The sequence below is a fragment of the Poromitra crassiceps genome, assembly GCF_964638095.1.
Source record: "Poromitra crassiceps genome assembly, chromosome: 15".
In the NCBI taxonomy this organism is placed as follows: Eukaryota; Metazoa; Chordata; class Actinopteri; order Beryciformes; family Melamphaidae; genus Poromitra; species Poromitra crassiceps.
In genome coordinates, this window is record NC_139634.1 from 37893829 (window position 1) to 37918119 (window position 24291).

Here is a 24291-nt window from a genome sequence, read left to right on the forward strand (position 1 = left end):
TTCAAATTTTGGATGGTTTACACTGACTTCAAGACGGTTGAAATTATTTTTCGGGATGGTTCTGGGGCAGCGATGTCATTCTGCCACTGCAGTTATTTTGGTGAAAGTAATGCAAAGGTAGTGTCATAAGTAACGAGTTACTCTACACAGACAGTAATATTGTAAAGTAACTTATTACTTTCAAATAAAAGTAACTAGTAATATGTAGTACCGGTATATTACATTTTGAAAGTAACTTGCTCAACACTGGTCATATTGATATAGGCCGGTGTAGCAGGCTGCCTGCCAGGCATCATATCAGTTCACTATGGAACATTTTGTTAGAGCACAGCTGATTTATCATGCTGTGAATGTGATGCAAAAAACACAGCATCAAAGGACAGCGTTTTGTTTTTCTGTTGAAAGGACAGAAGTTGCTAGTTTCCAGGGACAATATTGCGTCACTCACAGCAGTAAGTGGAAGTGTTTTTCTTTGGCCGTTAGTTCAGTGAGTTTTGGTCGTAGAGCGATAAGACTAAAACCATTGGAATCTGTGGATTCTCAGCTTTCATTTGCCATCTTGGTGGAGCAAACAAACAGAAAGAAATCCAACCATTATGGCAACCACTGTGGCAGTACTTTTGTGGTGGTAATGCCTTTGGAAACTAGTAACATCTCAAAGATGAATGAAACTACAACAAAATACTAATACTATATAAAACTACAACTCAGGTAATCAACTTGATTCCAATTCCTCAATGTAGCCCTTGAAATTGAGGATTAAAGCCCTGGATCCACAGGATACAAAGGGAAAATAACAGCTCAGTATCTCCAAACGCATGTGAAAGATGACAACACAGCGCCGTAACAAGCGTGGTGCTCTCACCTCCTCCAGCGTGGTGTCGGACACGCCGTAGCTGGAGATGCCGAGGTGGGGCAGCTTGTCATCCATGTCCTTGAAGAGCTGGACGAAGGCTCCGTCCTTGGCGGCGCTGTAGGGCAGGACGTAGGTAAGCTCGTGCCCCTGGTCCTCCACCAGGCGCGCGGCCGGGACGTGGCGCAGGATCAGGCTGGTGACCAGGGACACGTCCGGGGGGACGAAGGGGACGTCGCAGATGATGGACGCCGCCGGGCCGTTCTCTGGAGAGGAGACGTAATGTGAACATTTAACATTCATTCTTTTGATAATTTATCAGACTCAAGAGACGTTCAGCTTTTCAGACCTGGAAGAATGGCCACGATGGATAAGAAGACCCACCAAAGTGGCTGGTAAGAGTGACTGTGTTACACGCCACTGCCAAATTCTACCCGCATTTGGCGGATGGGCGGAGGATAATGTCAAGCCCGTTGACGTTGTAGTCATCAGTATTGCATTACTGTGTCTGATATACTGTGTGTGATATACTGTGTGTGATGTACTGTGTGTGATGTACTGTGTGTGATGTACTGTGTGATGTACTGTGTGTGATGTATTGTGTGTGATGTACTGTGTGTGATGTACTGTGTGTGATGTACTGTGTGATGTACTGTGTGTGATGTACTGTGTGTGATGTACTGTGTGTGATGTACTGTGTGTGATGTACTGTGTGATGTACTGTGTGTGATGTATTGTGCAGCAGCAGAATGTGATGGAGACTCACCGATGGTCGCAGCTTCACTTTCGTTCTCGCTGCCCAGTCCTGCATCTGAACTGCTGACCGACGCACACTCCTCCTGAAGTACACAGGGAACAACAATAAAACCCTTAAACAGTAGTAGTAGTAGTAGTAGTAGTAGTTGTAATAGTAATAGTAGTAGTAGTAGTAGTAATAGTAGTAGCAGTAGTAGTAGTAGCAGTCGTAGTATCAGTAGTATCAGTATGAGTGGTATTTGAGCGGACCTTCTTGGTGAAGGAGGCTGTGGTGCTGGAGGAGTTCCTGCAGGAGCTGAGTGACGGCTCGGGCTCTTTCTTCACCAGCGTCAGGTAGTATCCGGTGCCCAGCTGGTTCTTCAGGTAGAGCGAGGAGCCCACGCAGCACAGCTTGCCGTGGGAGATGATGGCGATGCGGTCGCCGAGGATGTCCGCCTCGTCCATGTGGTGCGTGGACAGGATGATGGTGCGACCTGAGAGGTGATACCGGGTTCATTATGAAGCTCTGGAATAACTACTGCCTTAAATCACGCTGTCAAAACTCATATTCATGACGAGGCTTTCACTGAATTTACATTTGCACATTTAATTACATCATTCATGTTTTATTCATTTTTTTATTACTATATTACTTTATTATTATATACAGGGTTCAAACACATTTTGACCAATGGATTTCCATGACTTTTCCATGACTTTTCAATGACTTTAAAACCAAATCTCCATGACCAAACATTGTGAAGTCTCGGTGTATAGATAAAAAAAAAAGTCAGTGAGTAATGGCATTCTAACTTTAAATTGTAACTACTAACTAAATAACTACTACTAAATATATAATATATTTCTAAAAAAAATATACCGGTATATAAGGCCTAGATGCCTCTTTAATTCAAATTGCATTGTTTTTAATTTATTTCTTTTCCTGTGTGAATCTTCTGTCCAAACCTTCAGATCATCTGTTCTCACCCTGCCTGTAGTTGAGCAGCAGATCCCAGATCCCCCTGCGGGCGTAGGGGTCGACGCCGGCCGTGGGCTCGTCCAGGATGACCACCTTGGAGCCCCCGACGAAGGCCAGGGCGACGGACAGCTTCCTCTGCATACCTCCCGACAGTGTGCTGCTGCGCGACGTGCGTTTGTGCGGCAGGCCGGTGTCCTGCAGGATCTGCTCGATCTCTCCCTTCACCCGCTCCTCCGACAGGCCCTTCAGCCGGGCGTAGAACCAGATGTGCTCCTCCACCGTGAGCCTGGGGAACGCAAGGCAGCGCACAGAGCATCAGGAACTGGACCACGATGCTTCACCAACAGTCCATTTCAAAGTTTAAGCATTCAGTACTTCAGTGGTTCTCAACCGCTTTCATATCAAGGACCCCTAATTTAATCCACATTAAGCCACGGACCCCATTTGATGAAATTATGTTCCCCGGACTCAAAAATCATCATCTTCTTCTTCTTCTTCTTCTATCTTATATGATTTTCTCCTACAACTGCTACACCTACTCCTTATAATTGTTCTTGTAAATGAAATAATGAAGTTTAAACATTCATCAATTTGCTGGGTACGCCCTAGGATGCCCTCAAGGACCCCTGGTGGTCCCCGGACCCACATTGAGAACCACTGCAGTACTTGACACAATGCAACCAGAAAGTTATATGACAAAGACGCGTTACTGAAAAACTTGTATTACTAAAACAAACACGATCCCCCACACCCGATTAACTTGAATCAAATGTCAATGTTTGACACACGATGCACAGATACAGTCCCAGCTGAAGATGGGAGACTCACATGCTGAAGAGGACGTTGTGTTGTGGACAGACGCCAAGGCTCTGGCGGATGGTGCTCAGCTCCGTGCGGATGTCTCTGCCCATGATGTAGGCCGTCCCAGAGGTAGGGGGGAACAGGCCTGTCAGGATGGACCTGCAGGGAGAGACAGGTCAGCTACACCATACTCAACCAACTCTGTGTATCATTATGTAGTACATGTCACTACAGATTTAACTTATTAACATTCGAGCAGCCAGCGGGTATAGTTCAGTCGAAAGAAAGCTAGCTACTAGCTAGCTAGTGTAGTTTGGTCAAAAGAAAATAATAAAACTGCTCACAACAAGGTTTGTGGATTATCTGGGTCACGATTTCTGGAAAGGGACATTGCTGTTGAGTTTTTCCAGATTCATTTTTGTTGGCGCTTTGAGCACCACAAGCCGAGGGTCTATTATTTCTCTTGTTTCTCCAGTGGGTAATCCTTTGTGTGTCCTGAACCTGACCCTGTGTGTGTGTGTGTGTGTGTGTGTGTGTGTGTGTGTGTGTGTGTGTGTGTGTGTGTGTGTGTGTGTGTGTGTGTGTGTGTGTGTGCGCATGCGTGCGTGCATGCGTGCGTGCATGCGTGTGTAATGTATGTCTATTTGTCCTTCGTGGTATCTGTAGTGTAGGCTATTCTGTATCAAACTCACATGGTTGTGGTTTTCCCGGCTCCGTTGTGTCCCAGGAAGGAGGTGATCTGTCCCTCGTAGAAGCCGAGCGTCAGGCCGTCCACCGCCAGCTTCTTCCCGTGGCGGTACACCTTCACCAGGTTCTCGATGTAGACGCCGGGCTCCAGGTGAGCCGGCTCCTCCTCCATGCACACCGCTGCAAACAGCCAGAGAGAGAGACTTTACCGGTCTGCACAGCACCGGGAAAACCTCTTGTAGGTTACAAACAAGAGACTGGGGGCTCTATTTTTGCCAACAATGATGCAGGTTAGGGGTGTCAAAAATAATCGATTATAAGATGCATAGCGATGCGGACGTGCACGATTCTGCAGCAATTCACAAATGTCAAAAATTGATTATTAAAAAAATAAAATAATAAAATAATAATAATAATAATAATAAAATAAAATATAATGGAAGTACATGCAGTTGTTTATTTTAATTATGGATCATAATACAATGCAATTCCAAATGCACTTTTATTTTAAAAGTAGCCACACAGTGAGAAAAAAGAAAGTGAGAAAAAATAAATCATGTATTGGGGAAAAAAGTGATGCATCGATTTAAGATGCATCTCGATGCATCTCGATGCATCGATAATCGTAATCGAATCGAATCGAATCGTGAGGCCAGTGAAGATTCACAGCCCTAATGCAGGTGCAGACACAGGCGCTAATTCATGTGTCGAACACACATTTCGTCATTTTGTGTTTGAAGAGGCGATGTCGCAGTTGTAAACGAGGTTGGATTAACTAAAAATAAATGCACGTGGGGGTGATGGAGGCTTGGTTTCTTTTCATAAAACTAATTTGCAGCTCTTATCACACTTATCACCTCTTTCACACCACAGGACCTGATTCAGAAATGTAGTGTTGCCTGAGGGTGCGTTTGTTTTACCTCCTCTGTTGCCCCTGCGGCCCTGAGGCAGTTTACCGCTCCGGCCCTCTTTCTCTCCAAACCAATAGGACTTGGTGAAGGGGAAATACCAGATCCGAGGAATCCCATACTGACCTGAGACACGACACGACAAGACAAGACATGACACAACATGGCACGACACGACACGACAAGACAAGACAAGACCAAAATCAACTCAATTCTTTTTATCACATCACATCTCATTTAATAATCAGATTTCATCTCATCTAATTGTCCCTCACTAACTGTCCCCCACCAAAGGGGGGACTATGGATCGGTCTCCGACAGTTAGTTAGTGTCAGAGTTTGTGCCGCTAGGGGGCAGCATTGACAATGAATGGGACTGACCCAAAGGTGGAACTACATCACTGGTGGGGGGCATGTTTACGATTTGCTTGTTTCATTCAATCTGATTTCATTTCATCTCATTTCATCCCTTCTCATCTCATCAGACTTGGCAAACAGCACATCTTCATAAATAAAGACATAAAAGAATGACTGATCAGTGTTTCCCCTAGAAAAGTTTTCAGGCCTGGAGGGATTTCGAAACGTACCTCGACCGCAACGGCAGAGGCCCTCGTTGGCGACGCTAAACTTTTAGCTAACCTGTTCGCATCTATGTTCGCAATGGCATCCCAAGTATCATCATACTATTATGGGATGCGATGCGAACAGTTGTATTATGGGATGTGCGTTTCCCGGGCAACGACACACGTTGGCACGTTTTGGAACAGCGGCGCACGCTGGCACAATGCTCCTAAAAGCAAAATGCTTATTGTTTTGAATGATTTGGCATCTTCTATTACTGTCAATACTGTCAACACCAGTATTGCTGTATTGTAATAATATGCCATAAAGGTTTCTTGAAATTTGGGGGAGAGCAGAAAAAAAAATACTGCAATACTTTTTCTGGCCTGGCGGGGGCGCCGTTGGCCTGGCGGGCCCGCCAGGCCTGTAGAATGGTAGGGGAAACACTGCTGATATCTCATGACCGGATTATAGTAATGTCTAATACAGATGCTCATCAGTGTGGTTGGTTGGAGCATCTCTTACCGGGGAAGACGGCCTCGATGTACCAGGTGAGGACTCCGTACAGGAAGGAGTCGACGTACATGAGGATGAGAGCGGTGGTGAGGCTGTAGTCGTCCTCCTCCAGAGGACTGGACACCAGGTTCTTCCACTGGATGCCCACACCCTGCTCCTCAAACAGGGCAAAGTACTCGCAGCCGAAGCCGAACGCCACAGGGGACAGCAGGCTCTGAGCGAGGGGGAGGGGAGACAACATTTATTATTATGATCATCTCCGAGGCAACATGCTGCTGCAGAAAATAATATGGCAGCATACCAGTACAATAGTATAGCAGTTACGAGGGATTTTGGCTGTAAACTGGTGAGAATGAATGTTGAAAATCATGTATGATACTTTAAGTTTCATAATTGACTTTGGTTGAATTTGGTGAAAGTTTGACGTATTTTAACCTCAGGAATTCAAAATCAACAGTCGCACCTTTTCGACCAAACCTGTCCTGTAATATTATTATCAATGTTTGCTCAGAACGGACATCCGTCTTCCTTCTTCTATTTTCATTTTTTGTCATTTTCAAAACTGGACCTGCACATTCTATAGAGACACTGCACGAAATAGGCCACGCCCATCACGGGGGAAAGCTCTCGTTCACTTCCATACACCAGCGTCATATTCCTTGAATTAAACATAGCTAAAAGCCGTTGTGTGGGGGGCTGTGCAGACAACAAATGTAAGAAATCGCCAATTTAAGTTTTTTTGTACTCCCGAGCAAAACAAGGAAGCCATTGAGAATTGGCGAGAAGAAAAATGTGGATCTAGCTGTCAAGGAAGTAAGTTGGAGTAACTTTGTGTGCAACACACAACCATGCGCGCGACATAGGAGAACGCCAGGATTGGGGGGGGGGGTTCTGTTTTCCACCGTTTTGGGCGTGGTTTCTGAATGATGGCGCGCTCCGCAGTGTCTCTACTTCTTTTTAACAGACAAACACGTAAACTTGTTAATGCGATAACATAACGACAGGACGGTGGATCAGAAGCTCAGCTTACGGCGAAGACTTTGGCCCCGAAGGTGATGTAGTCCTGCCAGGCGACACAGAGCACATAGGGCAGGTAGAGCGTAAAGTAGATGATGCCGCCGCACGCCGCGGCCAGGTTGGCTCGGGAGAACATCGTGCTGATCAGGAAGCACTGCATGATGGTCACCACAGCAAACGAGCCCAGGAACAGGAAGACCACGCCCGGGTCGCTGTACGGCAGCAGGTTCCCCATCTGGACACATTTCGAAAGAACATTAGTTATTGAACGTTAAAATGAACATCAACATCACACAATACGGTTTCGTAAGGAGGAGAGGTGAAGAGCTTCGTTGAGATATCCACCTTTTAAAGGACATGATACCTTTGTGCTAAATAATTTAGTGTATTTAATGGTGTATTTTATTATTATACCTATATTTCATTCATGTTTCCTGTCTCTGTATGCTCTACTGCTGTTGTTTTGTACACTGATAATGGTGCATTTTTTCATACTGCTATTCAAATTATCTTCCTGACACATTGCTATTATCAGTTGTGTGATATTTACTCATGTCCACCTGCTCTATTCTTAATTATATTCTATTTTTCTTTTGTGTATTCTATTTGTTGCTGCAAAAATCCAGTTTCCTCACAGGGATCAATTAAGTATCAGTCTTGTCTATGTCATTTTAAGTATCAGTAGTAGCATTATAATGTAATAAGACACAGAGTCTAATAATGGCATGGTTATTAGACTCCGTTATTGGACTTTCAAGGCCTTGATTTTTTTCCCCCTCAAATCCACACACTTTCAAGGATTTCTAGGACCCATGGGAACCCTGTTTTTAATACTTTTCCAGACTTTCTAGCCCTGCGTGGGAACATCAGTCAGCGGGTTACCTTGAGCAGCAGCACCAGCAGGGCGGCGCTGACCAGCAGGGGTATGAGGCTGGAGATGAACCAGCTGAACCACAGGATGCCGTTGTCCAATCCCATGATCCTCATGGTCTCCTTGAGGCGCGCCTCCTTCTCGTACACCACGCTCTTTATGATGAGCGCCACCGAGTACATCCAGGCTAGCGTCATGAAGAGAGGCATGGATCGGCTCATCACACGCAGGAAGCTGGGGGGGGGGGGGGGGGGGGGGGGGGGCAATATTCACCTGTTCACATGTTTTGCTCGGGGGGGGGGGGCAATATTCACCTGTTCACATGTTTTGCTCGTACTGCTAATAACCATGTTAACGGAATTCAATTGAGTTGCAAACGAGAGAGAGACAGAGACAGGAAATCAGCTTTACCTAGAAACTCAATAATATGTAACTCAATATAAAAATATATATAGAGATTTGCTTTTAGGTCAGGACTTTGCACTCCCCCCCCCCCCCCTCGCCTTCATCAGATTTTGTTGATATTATTTTATTCTTCTTCGTTCCCCCCCCCCCCCCCACCCTTTCTCTTCTGAAGATTTAAAGATTCTGTGAAATCTTTGTTAATATAATGTAAATGCTCACTATTTGCACTATCACCGTTTAATTGCCCGTTTATTACTGTTTTGTTATTATTCTGAATAGATTCTGGTCAACAATAGTCTTCTATTCTATTCTATCTTATCAAATTCCATTAAATGTTCTTTTCTCTTCCTTTTTGAATATCAGATACAGAGAGAGAGCCAGAGAGAGAGAGAGAGAGAGAGAGAGAGAGAGAGAGAGAGAGAGAGAGAGAGCAGTGTCTCACATGTCATCTACGTAGCAGGGGTAGGGCATCTGCTGGATGTAGACTCCGGTCTTCTCCTTGGTGCCCGTGATCGCCCGCACGATGCCCTGCTCGATCACGTCCTGCAGGTAGGAGAAGCCGCCCCAGATGTAACGCATGTCCTCAAACGGGTCGGCACGAGGACCGGGGTCCCAGTAACTACAGGCAGGGGACAGAGGGGACACTTCTGTTACCATGAGAACCGGATGGACACGTACTGATACACGATAGTCACGAAAAATGCAATTTCTGTGCTGAACGTTATGAGTGTGATATGATCACAATTCTACTTTTTTTAGCACTTAAAATTAAGACTGAATAAAAATCCTACAAAACATTAGAAGCTGCTCTGCTTAGGGTTAGCTTAGTTTGAATAAAATTTAAGATTTTCTCTTATTAATTCATTAATTCCCCACTTGCTTAAAAATATTTTCAGATTTCTTCCCTGTAAATTGACAATTTAGTACATTTGGAAATGTGTGTGCGTGTGTGTGTGTGTGTGTGTGTGTGTGTGTGTGTGTGTGTGTGCTTGTGTGCGTGCGTGCGTGCGTGCCCTTACGCGTCTTTGATCTTGTTGGTGCGCTCCACGTTGTCGATGTCCATGCGGATCTTGTAGTTGAGTTTTGGCGGCAGCTCGGTGTCGTTGGGGTTGACGTCCGGGAAGACGATCCCCGCCCAGAACTTCCTGTCCTCCAGCAGCGCCATGGACGCGTTTACCAGCCGCTCCTCGGTCGCCACCGGCTCCAGCTTGTCCAGGTTCACACACTGTGATGCACAAACACACACACACACACACACACACACACACACACACACAAACACACACACCCATACAACAAGTTAGGGCGTGCATGTTATTTCCCTTGATACCAGTTCAGAGCTACTGAAGCCCGGTACGCCATAAAGCTGTACAGCTTCCACGGAGTCGTACCGTAGAAGACGGATCACCACCATTTTGTTTGTCTGTCTAGGAAAGGGATACTGACCTCCATGAAGCGTGAGATGCTCATGATGGCCTGGTCGGTCTCATTGAACACCTCTCTCCAGGTGATGGCGGCCTTGGCGCCCGCCGGCCGCGGCTCCCTCTCGGGCTTCTTGGCCAGGAAGCGGGAGACGTCGGCCACGGTCCAGTCACTGTCGGCCAGCTGGGCATGGAAGAAGTTGGCTGTGATGTTGTTCTTCAGCAGAGTCTGCAGGACAGACAGGGAGACAAACGTCTGTCAGTCCTCTGACTCTCACAGAAGCACACAGAAGCAATAACCGATGACTGACAAGATATTATTTTGTCAATGTGGTCAACTAGTATTAGCCATAGGTCCAAAAAGCTTAGAGGGAACTTTGGTCCTGATACCCTGATTTCCCAATCAGATGTTGCTTCCAAATTAATTTTGACTGCACAAGAGTAGTATGTTCCTGATATGTTTTTTCTGCGTCTCCTGTGTCAATTGTGGATAAATTAGATAATACTAGCCTGCTATTACTCCTCCTGGGGTTAGGGGGCACTGTGCACTGCAGACACAGTGTCTTGGTATGACCTTCTGTTCAGAGTTTATAAAAGCCATCAACGCCCCTAGCAAGGGGTCATTGCTAGCTCAAGAAGGCAGGGGTACTAAGCTGTAATGGCCCGGATCCGGTTAGACTTTTGTTTCTGTAAATACATCATTGTTACAACCATTGGACTTATTTAAGGGTAAACTCAAATTCTCACCACACAATCCAGTATTGTATTTAATCAGGTGGTAATAGTAATGATAGTATCTGTAATATGTCAATACCAGTTAACCAGGATCATGTGTCTCATGTGTCTGTTGTACTTGGCAAACAAGAGCTTGTTGTGAATGTGAGTGTTTTCAGGACAGTCTGTCTGTCTTTAGAGCTTGTGAATGTGAGTGTTTTCAGGACAGACAGTCTGTCTTTAGAGCTTGTGATTGTGAGTGTTTTCAGGACAGTCAGTCTGTCTTTAGAGCTTGCGACTGTGAGTGTTTTCAGGACAGTCAGTCTGTCTTTAGAGCTTGTGATTGTGAGTGTTTTCAGGACAGTCAGTCTGTCTGTCTTTAGAGCTTGTGAATGTGAGTGTTTTTACTTTTCAGGACAGTCAGTCTGTCTTTAGGGCTTGTGAATGTGAGTGTTTTCACTTTTCAGGACAGTCACTCTGTCTTTAGGGCTTGTGAATGTGAGTGTTTTTACTTTTCAGGACAGTCAGTCTGTCTTTAGGGCTTGTGAATGTAAGTGTTTTTACTTTTCAGGACAGTCTGTCTGTCTTTAGGGCTTGTGATTGTGAGTGTTTTCAGGACAGTCAGTCTTTCTTTAGGGCTTGTGAATGTGAGTGTTTTCAGGACAGTCAGTCTGTCTTTAGGGCTTGTGAATGTGAGTGTGTTCAGGAGAGTCAGTCTTTCTTTAGGCCCTGTTATTGTGAGTGTGTTCAGGACAGTCAGTCTTTCTTTAGGGCCTGTTATTGTGAGTGTGTTCAGGAGAGTCAGTCTGTCTTTAGCTGACATCATGTTTTTGCACCGCTGTCAGCAAGAATAACTTCCCGTCATGAGCTCTGTGGTCTTTAACACATTTAGCTTTGTTTCAGGTCAAATCACAAAGCAAGCGGTCAGAAAAACAAAAGCACCAGACTCTCCACCAGAGGCCAGTATTGGGCCCAATACAGCAGCCCAAAACCAGTGCCAGAAGTGAGTGAGTGAGTGAGTTAAATTGATTTTCTCTCATATTCTGTGATATGTCACAGATCCAAAGTGATCTCAGGTCGTGTAATGGTTTGTCATGTGCCATTTGCTGGCAATTATCTTTGTACCCACCTCCACAATGGAAATAAGCATACTAGCTTTCTTGTGTTATCCTTGACAGTTTTAATATTGTACATGGAGCTCGTATCGTGTATCTATTTTTATATTGTCGAATAAAATCTATCAATCAATCAATCAATCAATCAATCAAAGAAAGATCGCTGACACAGAAGAGCAGGTGAAAGGGACAGAGCAGAGAGGCAGAGTGGCTCTGCTTACCCGGATCAGGTCCATCTGCTGGCTGTTCTCCATGAAGCTCCACACTCTGGGTCTCATCTCCTCCCACATTCCCCCCAGGTCCCTGAACACACCCAGCTCCTGGAACGTCCGGTTCACCTGGACACAACACACACACACATCAGGTGGAGTCACATGGTCAACACAATTGCCCCACTATAATTGAATGTGCATTCTCCCTAATTGCCTATTTTTCTGTAATAGTGAATTAACAGGTAACGGCAAAAAAATAAGGAAAAAACATGAGTGGGAGGGAATTTCGTCATTTTAGGGGCAAGGCCATTTGGCCTTCAGTGTCGCAATTATTTCAGGGCACAAGCCATGCCCCATGCCAGGGCACAAAGGCCATTGCTCTATCGATATCGTGAAGAGATTTTTGATGGTGAAGATTTATTTTTTAATTAGTCAATTACACATCCTTTGACACTGACAGTAGCAGGCTGGTAGCAGGGCACTGCCAAGGTGGCCTTAGGGAACTCTGGGCATCACAGCCAGAGGGAGGGGCAACGGAGGCCATGGCCTCCATGGCCATCCGTGTAATTCCCACCCTGGTGAGACAATTCCCTTCCTGTCCCTAAGACAATTAAACAATTAACTAAAGTTAACAACATTATCCCAGTGTATCAACCTGTGTATTAACCTATGGGAAAGTATTGTAACTACATAATACTATATTGTAGGAACATCTCCCACATGCACGTACTTACAATGGTGGAACACATCATTCTTAATAAATAAAAAGTTGTGTTATATTGCTACAGGTTGTTGGTCTGTGTGAAGACAGAGGAGCGCTTGTTTCGTACCTCGTGGATGATCTTCTGGGTGGCGGGCGTGTGGGGCGTGTACAGGATCTTCCCCATCAGCAGTGGCTTCAGCGCCTGCCAGATCATCCGGGACATCGGGTTCAAGTCCATGCTCTTCATCAGGCTGTTACAGTACGGAGCTGAGAGACACAGTCATTCCCAAAGACTGGTCAAATACATTTGCAGAATGTCTTCCATAGTCTTTTATTTAAAATGTATATCTTAAATATCGGTTTGTTTTATTGATCAGAGGAGAAAAATTAGAGCCTGTTAACGGCTAAATGCACTTAATTTGTCTCATTTATAAAGTAAAAAATGTGTAAATTGTTTTACTGATGAGAGCAAATAAAAACAAAGAGATAGCTTGTTAACTCTGCATAAATGCATTTATTTAGTCTAATTTATAAAGTATTTAATATGTGTATATGTTTTCAATAACAGGTGCATAAAAACAAAGTTGTGATTTATCAAACGTACATATATCTATTTGAATTGGTTCATTAATGACCTGTGCCAGTAAAACATATTCTTGGATTGAATTTACGCTCTCATTCTGTCTGTGGGAAAGAATGTGGTTTCTTGCTGAGAAAGGAGTTTGTCTTCCCAGAGAGATAAGCACAAAGAACCTTCTGGATGTTCCCAGATGTATCAAAAAATGTTCCTCATGTATCTCTCATTGTAACATGTTTGAATTATAATTAGAATTAGATCCAGTTTTCTATTGTTTTCATTCTATGACAAATGTTATTTGACCTTGCACATCAGCAATGTTCCAGTATAAAGACATGAGACAAAATTATGCTCTTGCCCTTTCTGCTTTTATAGTTTTTGATGAAGCGAACCGACAAGCTAGGTTGACATGGTTGGTCCCAATGGATTGCTTGGATCTTCTAGATTCATATGGTATAAGAATCATCACACTAGCTTTAAAATTGAGCCCGCCACAGCTTTGAAAATTGGTAATATCGAGCGCAGATTTTGTTTTCTGTTTTGGCGGGCCAAAACAAACTGAGCAGCAAAACGTCATTGATGTGCGTGTTCCGTGTAAAACTCACTGGAGGAGTTGTCGTAGATGGAGGCGGGCTCGTCGTCGCTGCTGTTGTGGTTTCCGAACAGAGCCTTGTAGTTGCTGTCCTCGTACCAGTTGAGGGATTTGATCTGCAGGCCGCCGCCCTCCGGGTGCCCGCACACGATGCGGGACACGGCCTGGTACATGGCGCTGGGCGACGAGGTGGCGTTCTGCGTCAGGAAGATGATCTCGTTCCTCAGGTCGCTCCAGCTCTTCATACTGGCCAACTGGGGGGGAGAGATGGGATGTTAGCTACGTACTGGTCAGACTGGGAGAGGCCTGAGTGTGCAAGGGAATGACGTCATAGTAATAATAATAATGACCTTAATTAATCAATAGGGAGAAGGATTAAGGATTTTAACAAGATAATTTAACCTTTTTTTGTGGGGGAAACCATCAGAAACCAATTCTTATTCATAGTAGAGTATTTTATACACATCTTGAAACATGACTTTAGGGGGTCTTTAAGTTTGGTTCAGTTTGGTTCAGTTCCATTTTAGGGACAAAAAATGGAAGTGAAGTGAGAAACCAGAGTGTGATAAAAACACACAGAGGAGAAAGAAAGTGATCCCGTGTGGATTATAAACAAACAAACAAACAAAGCAAAGCAACAAATCACAGGAACCCAAACAAAACAAACACAACATAAAGCCATCAGAGCTGAGCGGTGGGAGACAGACCCGTCACTCTGTTACACTTCACAGAGCCAAAAAGCAAAGACGACACCTGCTTTTGTTTAAATGAATACTCAGTGTTTGTTTTCCACCACTGGGAGCAGCAGAAGGGCAGACTTACATCGCTACAGTACCAGCTCAGACCAGGTCAGGTGAGCTGTCCGTCACAGAGACGCAGATTCAACTCAGTCTGACCTCCTTTCCTCTGACTGTCTAAACTTGTGTAAACTCCACCCTTCCGGCACGTTAAGCAGGTGTTAACAAACACCGATGCTCTCTGCCTATGTGTGTGTTCTAACATGATATTATTTTGTTTGTTTAGTGTGTGTTTGCAGTGATAACACCTGGAACAAATCTAACAAAATCTGATTTTTTTTTTTTTTTTTTTTTTTCATGACCATGAACCCTGGACGGTTAAAGCACAACAGTGGTTCGTGCTAAAATTGTGACACATCTTATTTGCTTAGAAAAGACTGAAAAATAGTGACGTTTCAGGACAGAAAAATCAGTTTTTAAATGCTGACGGCTGTTTCTCCAATGTTCATCAGGTCCTGTTTTGTTATGAACACCTTGTAGTTTAGTTTCAAGTTAATCAGGTACAGTGAATACATACAGATTTCTCCTCTTTTGTCCAGCTAACTTGATGACTAACTTCAACCGCCTTATTCTTGCCCAACTTTAAGCTGAGTGTCATGGAGAAAACGATGAGCTAGAGCGGGTCAGTAACACAGAGTGTGCCCGGCGTTGGTGTTGAGACAGAGCTGCGGAGGGGTTAACACCACAGAAGGAGTGGATTCCGACATGCTGATACAAAAATGCATGTGACTTCCCGCTTTTTTTGTGTGTGTGCGCTGCTTAGTCTGGAGTTTTTTTTAACGGAGCCCATTATCTCGGCACCTCCCACTCTGCTGCCAAAGTCACTTTTAGATGTTGATGGAGGTTTACCCACTTCCATACGGCAGAGAATCGGGGAAGCTCTTTCCTCTCATAGGCAAACTTTCCGTTCGTGTGTGCCTTCGAGGAAAAAGTCTGAAAAGCGTTTTTTCGGGGATGCAGCCCCGCCCCCGTCTCTCTTCCTGCAGGTACAGCAGATGGTTTGTTATCGTCCTGTTTCAAAAGGTTTCCTCGACCCGCAGCGTGACAAAACAACGGCAGAGGAGGAGGCGATGAAAAACAGAGAGCCGGCCGGAGGGGAAGGGGGAGGGACGGGGTGAGGGGAGATGGGAAGAGGTTACTCCAGGTCGATCTGACCAAAATATCCAACTGAAGAAGGACAGTGCACTTCCCTGAAATTTGACTTTCGCAAAGGGGAAAAGTGCTGGTGTGTGGAAATCCACTTGAGTAAGAGGAATTTAAGCATATACTCCGAGTAGAAGTTAATGAGTTTTGGAACATTGTCATATTTCAATAGAAGGATTTCAAAGGCTTCTCTGTGGGTTGAGAAAATTATCTGAAACACTTTCAGAACGCTTTGGAAACGCCTTAACATGACGTTTGAGCAGGAATCACTTCCCTCAAAAACAAGTTTTCCTTAGTTCCTATAAAGTGGACAGATACGAGGTTTTCTCCTGGTAATGTGATCATTAGAGCAAAGAAACGCTCTGTGATTTAAGAGGATTGTCTCAGGTGTGGATTAAAAATCAGACAAAAACAAAAAGTGTATTCTACAAAACTGGAAATGTGACCTTCCTCTGTCACAGGGGTGATGGGTCAATGCATTCACATCTTATAGTACAACTGAAAAGATCTTGTATTGTGAGGAGGAGACCAGCAACCTATGGAAAAAAATATGGGTCTCTTTTCTGGCCTTACTACCTTCATGAACCCCTCTTGGCTAGTGACTCAGTATGCAAATGTCAAACGTGTCCTCTTGTGCTCCTATTGTCTGCTTAATGTTGTAATACTTTATTTATATATTAATAAAGTATGTAAATTATGTAAATATCGGACTGAGATGTTACTTCTCAACTGCAGACCAGTAGCTTCTTTTTGTAGCAACAACAGCTCTTGTCAGGTTGACAGTTGGTCTTGACAGTTGGGGGGGAGTTTCCCACATGACGAGCGAGCACAACCACACTCTTCTCATTTCACATGAAATTGGAAATAGAGCATAAACAAAGAAAACCCAGATTCTGCCTCTCCTCTCCTCCCCCCCTCCCCTCCTCTCCTCCCCTCTCCTCTGCCCTGCCCTCCCCTCCTCTCCTCCCCCCCTCCCCTCCTCCCCCCCTCCCCTCCCATCTCCTCCTCCTCTCCTCCCCTCTCCTCTCCTCTGCCCTCCCCTCCTCTCCTCCCCCCTCCCCTCCTCTCCTCCCCTCCCATCTCCTCCCCCCTCCTCTCCTCCCCCCCTCTCCTCCCATCTCCTCCCCTCTCCTCTCCTCCCACCATCTATCCTCCCCTCACCTCTCCTCTGCCCTCCCCTCCTCTCCTCCCCTCCCGTCTCTTCCCCTCTCCTCTCCTCTCCTCCCCTCCCCTCACCTCTCCTCTCCTTTCCCCTCCCGTCTCCTCCCCTCTCCTCTCCTCTCCTCTCTGCTCTGACTGGAAGCTCACCACAAGCTTCTGAAATTATGCTTATGGAAAGTCTTTAAAACATGTAGCCTACTCTGACATGAGGGTGACTTATGTAATATCATCATCATCATCATCATCATCATCAGTATATAAATGGGAGCTAGGGCTCTGTCTATCTGTTTATCTTTGTTTGTTTCTCTGTCTGTCCCACTGATGACATCATCAGTGATGCCATAAATCCCAGTGATGACATCATCAGTGATGTCATAAATCCCACTGATGACATCATCAGTGATGTCATAAATCCCACTGATGACATCATCAGTGATGTCATAAATTCACTCACTCACTCACACACACACACACACACAAAGTCACGAGAGAGACTGTGGGAGAGAGAGGAGATGGAGAGAGAGAGGGGGAGAGAGAAGATGAGAGGGAGAGAGAGGGGGGGAGAGACTGATGGAGACATTGCGTGCACGCCATTAGGGCAGGCAAGGCCACGCAGCAGCCGAGCTGCGGGCGAGGCCGCGCAGTGGCCGAGCTGCGGATGCGAGCTGCCTGGCACATGGACATCCCGCTGTGGTTTCAATAAATGCCAGTCTCTGGCCCCCCATCCCCCCCAAATACGCACACACACGCACACACACACACACACACACCCCTCTTGTTCCTGCGGGCAGAGCTGACTCATATCAACAAAACACCACAGCCACATGCTCTCAATTAAAGGTCTAATTATGTATCCTGTCCTGCACGCATTCAGAGAGAGGGAGAAAGAGAGAGAGAGAGAGAGAGAGAGAGAGAGAGAGAGAGAGTGTGTGTGTGTGTGTGTGTGTGTGTGTGTGTGTGTGTGTGTGTGTGTGTGTGTGTGTGTGTGTGTGTTAGTTAGGGGGATAGGTGGGACAGGTGGCATGTAAATACCAAGTGGCAACCTCCGTCTTGGAAAGATGAAGCCAACGCGGAAGTGCCAAAATTGCGGGTCCTTGAATGGCCAATTAGGGCTGGCTGCAAAAGCGAGTCAATTTTCCATAGACCCCCATGTTAAAATGCCCGACTTTACAGCAGAAATAAACATGTTTACAGCTTGGTACAAAATACGGTTTGGCTCTCGATAGCTAATTTCCCCGTTCATGATAACTGTATGGGGGTAGACTCAGCCCTCAGTCTTAATCCGTTTCACTACTGTTAGACTGAGAATATTACTATTTAAATCTTTTCATAACGTTAGGTGGTGCTGTTGGAAGCCTTGCATCGGAGAACCAATCATGAGTGTTGTGGGCGGGCCTGCTTTCTGGGGGCAGTGACGTTCATGCAGAACCGGTGCTGTCGCGTTTGCGGAGAAACATATTAATCACTTAGGAACAAACATAACCTGTTAATAGGACGTGTTTCATACACGATACCGGCTAGAGGTCACTTATCGATACAGTGATTTTAACGTGAAGTCGCTTTCAGCGTTTTGACCTGTTGTAATTAGAGAGTCTGCTTTCGGAGAGGAGGAGACGTCTGCAGGTATCGGCTCCCGGTAAAAACCTTGTGAACAATGAACACTGAGGGCTCGCATAATTCCACGCTACTGCACGACGCCATGACACCCCGTCTTCTGTTATTGTTTTGAGTTTGAGATGCCCCCCGGCAGAAAATTACATATTGTACGTCGAACAAGACAGTAATGGTTAGCAGACCAGATACTGCTAGCTTGCAAACAAGCTGACATGATCTAAACACTAAATCAATCAGATCAGTGACAATCAGCTGTTCAGAGCTGTGGACCTCCAATATGGCCGCCAGAGGGGTCATGTGAGCGCAGTCTGTTTCTGCTCTACTTGCCACCAGCGGAGTGACTGCAGCTCTCCATGTTCTCCCCGCAGCGCTGCGTCTGTTTGTTGTCTTTAGGCCCGAGCATTTCGCCTCCTGATGCAAATCAGTCGGCCGCAGTCGGCGCTCCCCGGCGGAGAGCAGAGAGAGAGCAGAGAGTCCCCCATCGCTTGTTTAGAAAACCTCTTCTCTTTGTTCAGCTGTGCACGGTCATCTGTCTCCTCCAGAGGAAAACAAGGCTTTTAATCTGGATACAAAGACACTGGAGAGCTATAGAGATCCTGCCAAGTAAACCGAGTGGCCTTCCTCCTCCTTTGCTACAGGAGGACACACTGCCTCCACCTCCAACAAACACACAGCCACCTATACAGCTACACTGCCTCCACCTATACAGCTACACTGCCTCCACTTCCAACAAAACACACACAGCACCTATAAAGCTACTCTGTCTCCACCTATACAGCTACACTGCCTCACCTATACAGCTACTCTGCCTCCACCTATACAGCTACTCTGCCTCACCTATACAGCTACTCTGCCTCCACCTATACAGCTACACTGCCTCCACCTATACAGCTACTCTGCCTCTACCTATACAGCTACTCTACCTCCACCTATACAGCTACACTGCCTCCACCTATACAGCTACTCTGCCTCCACCTATACAGCTACACTGCCTCCACTTCCAACAAAACACACAGCCACCTATAAAGCTACTCTGCCTCCACCTATACAGCTACACTGCCTCCACTTCCAACAAAACACACAGCCACCTATACAGCTACACTGCTCCACCTATACAGCTACACTGCCTCCACTTCCAACAAAACACACAGCCACCTATACAGCTACACTGCCTCCACCTATAAAGCTACTCTGTCTCCACCTATACAGCTACTCTGCCTCCACTTCCAACAAAAACACACAGCCACCTATACAGCTACTCTGCCTCCACCTATACAGCTACTCTGCCTCCACCTCCAACAAAACACACAGCCACCTATACAGCTACTCTGTCTCCACCTATACAGCTACACTGCCTCCACTTCCAACAAAACACACAGCCAGCTATACAGCTACACTGCCTCCACCTATACAGCTACACTGCCTCCACTTCCAACAAACACACAGCCACCTATACAGCTACTCTGCCTCCTCCTATACAGCTACACTGCCCCACCTATACAGCTACACTGCCTCCACCTATACAGCTACACTGCCTCCACCTATACAGCTACACTGCCTCCACTTCCAACAAAACACACAGCCACCTATACAGCTACTCTGCCTCCTCCTATACAGCTACACTGCTCCACCACCATACAGCTACACTGCCTCCACCTATACAGCTACTCTACCTCCACCTATACAGCTACACTGCCTCCACCTATACAGCTACTCTACCTCCACCTATACAGCTACTCTACCTCCACCTATACAGCTACTCTGCCTCCACCTATACAGCTACACTGTCCTCCACATATACAGCTACACTGTCTCCACCTATACAGCTACTCTGCCTCCACCTATACAGCTACTCTGCCTCCACCTATACAGCTACTCTGTCTCCACCTATACAGCTACTCTGTCTCCACCTATACAGCTATACCTCCACCTATACAGCTACACTGCCTCCACCTATACAGCTACTCTGCCTCCACCTATACAGCTACTCTGCCTCCACCTATACAGCTACTCTGTCTCGACCTATACAGCTACACTGCCTCCACCTATACAGCTACACTGCCTCCACCTATACAGCTACTCTGTCTCCACCTATACAGCTACACTGCCTCCACCTTTACAGCTACACTGTCTCCACCTATACAGCTACACTGCCTCCACCTATACAGCTACACTGCCTCCACCTATACAGCTACACTGCCTCCACCTATAAAGCTACTCTGCCTCCACCTATACAGCTACTCTGCCTCCACCTATACAGCTACTCTGTCTCCACCTATACAGCTACTCTGCCTCCACCTATACAGCTACTCTGCCTCCACCTATACAGCTACTCTGCTCCTCCTATACAGCTACTCTACCTCCACCTATACAGCTACACTGCTCCACATATACAGCTACTCTGCCTCCAGCTATTAGCTACTCTGCCTCCACCTATACAGCTACTTCTGCCTCCACCCATACAGCTACTCTGCCTCCACTTCCAACAAAACACACAGCCACCTGTACAGTTTCTGCAAGTGAGAGTAGAGACCTGACTCTATCGGCTGTGGAAGCACCTTACGTTAAAGAGTTTTCTCACTAGTGGCTGGTTAACCACAGAATTCACCAGTAGGCCTTCCTGTCACGGTGTGTGTGTGTGTGTGTGTGTGTGTGTGTGTGTGTGTGTGTGTGTGTGTGTGTGTGTGTGTCTGTGTGTGTGTGTGTGTGTGTGTGTGTGTGTGTGTGTGTGTGTGTGTGTGTGTGTGTGTGTGTGTGTGCACACATGCGATCGTGTGTTAAAACTTGATAACTGGGATTTTTTTCTCCTCCAGAAAAGACAACAACATTTCTCGCACGATTCACAATTGACGTGACTTTGAGTCTAGAATAGGCTGTTAAAAAAACATTTGTTTTGGAATTATTTTGGTTTCTGTTTTTTCTTGGACGGCCCTCAATCAATGTTGGGTCCCCTAAATTGTCCGTCAGATCTTCAGAACGTTGAGAACCGCCTGCTCGATGCAGACTGGACTCTGTGTTTGTGGTGCTCTCTTGTTTTTGTCCTTTGCTGCTCCAAATCACTTTGTGTGAAAACCCTCATTTTGTTAAAGCACTTTATAAATCAATCTGGCCGGACATCACGATGTATTCCTCTAAATGGACTTTAACTCGTTTCCTTTCTCATTCGAATGCAGCGACGCTTCGCTCCAGGCACGCAGCAGACATCAAGGAGAAACGTGTATAATGCCAGGAAATACCAGCAGCTGATGTCCGCGTCTCCCTCAGTGAAACACACATGCATGAGGAAACTCAATGGTGAAGGTGAATGACAGTGATGACAGAGTGTAAAAAGACCCTGACATTTTGTGGAGAAGCTTTCTGAGAAAACAACAATAGAGTCCCAGTGGAGGAGAGACTGTGGAGAAAAGTATTTTAGATCCTGGCCGAGCCTTCACCCGACCGACTCAAACGTTCTCCTAACATCTCAGCCTCGATGAGGGGTGGAAGTAACAAAACAAGAAATGAAATACTGAATTGGTTCAAATTCAATGTTGGATTGAGTAAAACGCTATCATATTAAATGTTGCATCAAATAAAATGACTAAAATTAAACGTTACATCAAATAGATGCAATTAAATTAAGTGTTGACGTGTTAAAAAAAACGACCCAATTTAAATCATTGCATTGATTTTTTTTTTACTGTTTTTCTTCTTAACGTTTAGCTGGACGCTGCTTTCATCATCACTTTATTTCATTGGATAGCGCTTCCGTCATGTTACATCACATCCTGTGGACTGGTGAAAGATGTGAACCCAGTCAGTGACATCATCACAGAGGGGTGTTGTGATTGGATGTTCGTACCTCGACTGCCAGCAGGCCCAGGCTGTCCAGCAGGTTGTCGGTCGCCTTCGCCACCTGTCTGACGGCTTCGGGGTCGGCCCGCACGTCCTCTGCAACACACACACACACACATGCAAACGCACACAGTTCAGGGGTACACCTTCAACATTCACTTAAAGTAACAATGAAATGAAAAACTCTGCTTTGACCTAATTCTCCATATCTTAACTCAGAGCTGTTTAATCACAAAAGTTGTCTCATATGTTTTATATTAAAGCCCCCAAACTCGGTCTTGGTCTTGTCTCGGTCTTGCCCTCCCATCGGTCTTGGTCTTGTCTCGGTCTCGGGTTAGGTGGTCTCGACTCCAACACTAGGACTTGCTAATTGATAAACTGTTTTTCTAATTCCGTGCAAGGGGAGTCAGGTGTGTTCCACCTACATGTGGAGTCACGCTCATGTCAGTAAGTCCACGGCTCAGACTCAGGTAATTGGGACTGGACTCAGACTCTTCTTTGGTGACTGGGACTTGGACTGGAGATATAGAGACTTGACTACAACACTGCCATGTGTATTTTGGATGGAGGAAGAGGTTTAACGTGCTTCAACCAACTCACAAGGAGTAGTAGGCCTGTGTCGGTGCTCTCAGGGTAGGCCAATCTTGTATGAGACTTCAGACATTTGCTACAAGTGTCTTTACACAAGGCAACAAAATGTATTACTGACAGCCGGTAGGCTCTCCTCTCTCTCTCCAGAGGGTTTTCATAGTCCATTTTACTGGCTGATTAAAACTCCGCTCAACTATGGGCTCCTCCTCCACTCTGGGGCACCTGTGGACTCCTCCACTCTGCAGCTCTCCACGGTGCTGACCTGTCTTGAGTCATTTTGACCACTAATTAGCACGTTTGCCCATTTAGTCAGCCCTAATTACCAAATTAAAACAATCGGCTCCGTTAGGTCATTCCTGAATTCTGAAAGATTCAGCGTGATCACACGTAAAATGGCATAGCTGTGCTGAACACAATTCTGTTCACTCACTCACTCACTCACTCACTCACACACAGACACTCACAGACAGACACTATACATTCTTATTATAAGATGAAGACGCGTCTGGCGTTGAACGTTCATCTCGTAAAGTTTGTGGCCTAAATCCGTGTGTGCTCCAGTATACTTTGGACCAATCTCTGAAGTCTCTCCTGATACCATCCGTATTTTATACGAGAGTAATAAATGATAATCATTCCAACTGCTTCTGAGAAGTTCTGACTGGTTTCCAGCGACCTTGCCTCTTGCAATAAAGCCATAAATGTTATACAAAATGACTCAATTAGCAGCATGTAATTGAGTGAATGAAACAGTGCAGGGAAGTAGGCCAGGGCCAGGCCGGGTGTTTTCAGGCCAGGGCCAGGCCAGGTGTTTTTCCACGCAACAGGTTTCTGGAAGGTAATTTCCTCATCAGTGCCTTCATGAATTTTTGTTTGGTGTTAATGATTAATCGACAATTGATTAAACGCATTACGAATTTGATCAATCAAACATATATTAACCGATTAATCGACAAAGTAGACAATATGCTTTTCTTTCTTCTTTTTTGCTGAAATGATTCAACAGCACAAAGCAAAAGTGGGTGGAGAATTACAGCCAAAAAGACGACAATATTCATTCGAAATAGAGCACGTCTACAAGCACAATGACAGCTAATGCATTGATTGATTGATTGATTGATTGATTGATTGATTGATTGATTTGATCTATTCTCCTGTCATGCCGGCTTCAAAATGTGAATGAATGAATGTATGGAGGGCGGCTGGGGACAGGGGAGATATTTCATTCATTTTTTCTAATAGAAACAAAAGATTTGGCCCGTGAAACTCACTTAACACACGTCGCACGCATGCAAACTTTTGTTAAAAACCCCGGGGCAGAGACTGGTGACGACCCCACGGGGCGGAGGCGGGCGGAGCTTGGTGAGTCAGGCTTCTCTCCGGGCCGACAGCGGGGCTCAGCTGTATTTCTGCCCGACCGTGAAGACAAAAGACTCTGAGGCTCCCTGACTCAAAGCTCTGACGCTTCCCAACCTCTCCTGTCTC

The 24291-nt window shown here is 45.7% G+C and overlaps 2 protein-coding genes across 2 annotated transcripts in view; both read right to left on the reverse strand.

Annotated features, from left to right (window-relative positions):
* abca1b (ATP-binding cassette, sub-family A (ABC1), member 1B) overlaps positions 1-22304 on the reverse strand; it is a 42426-nt gene extending 20122 nt beyond the window's left edge. The window contains exons 1-17 of the mRNA XM_083652291.1: positions 22223-22304; positions 13680-13920; positions 12625-12764; positions 11804-11920; positions 9779-9982; positions 9352-9557; positions 8775-8951; positions 7939-8161; positions 7070-7291; positions 6049-6253; positions 4976-5089; positions 4061-4235; positions 3396-3527; positions 2576-2853; positions 1859-2082; positions 1620-1692; positions 866-1119 (exon numbers count right to left, since the gene is read on the reverse strand). Coding sequence (XP_083508417.1) covers positions 866-1119; positions 1620-1692; positions 1859-2082; positions 2576-2853; positions 3396-3527; positions 4061-4235; positions 4976-5089; positions 6049-6253; positions 7070-7291; positions 7939-8161; positions 8775-8951; positions 9352-9557; positions 9779-9982; positions 11804-11920; positions 12625-12764; positions 13680-13911 — 2976 coding nt within the window. The 5' untranslated portion in view covers positions 13912-13920; positions 22223-22304. The remainder of the gene's footprint in view (positions 1-865; positions 1120-1619; positions 1693-1858; positions 2083-2575; positions 2854-3395; positions 3528-4060; positions 4236-4975; positions 5090-6048; positions 6254-7069; positions 7292-7938; positions 8162-8774; positions 8952-9351; positions 9558-9778; positions 9983-11803; positions 11921-12624; positions 12765-13679; positions 13921-22222) is intronic.
* The window catches only part of abca4a (ATP-binding cassette, sub-family A (ABC1), member 4a), a gene marked incomplete at its 3' end in the record, with an annotated part of 30096 nt that continues 27994 nt past the window's right edge, over positions 22190-24291 (reverse strand). The window contains exon 6 of the mRNA XM_083651883.1: positions 22190-22311. Within this exon, the coding sequence (XP_083508009.1) occupies positions 22190-22311 (122 nt within the window). The remainder of the gene's footprint in view (positions 22312-24291) is intronic.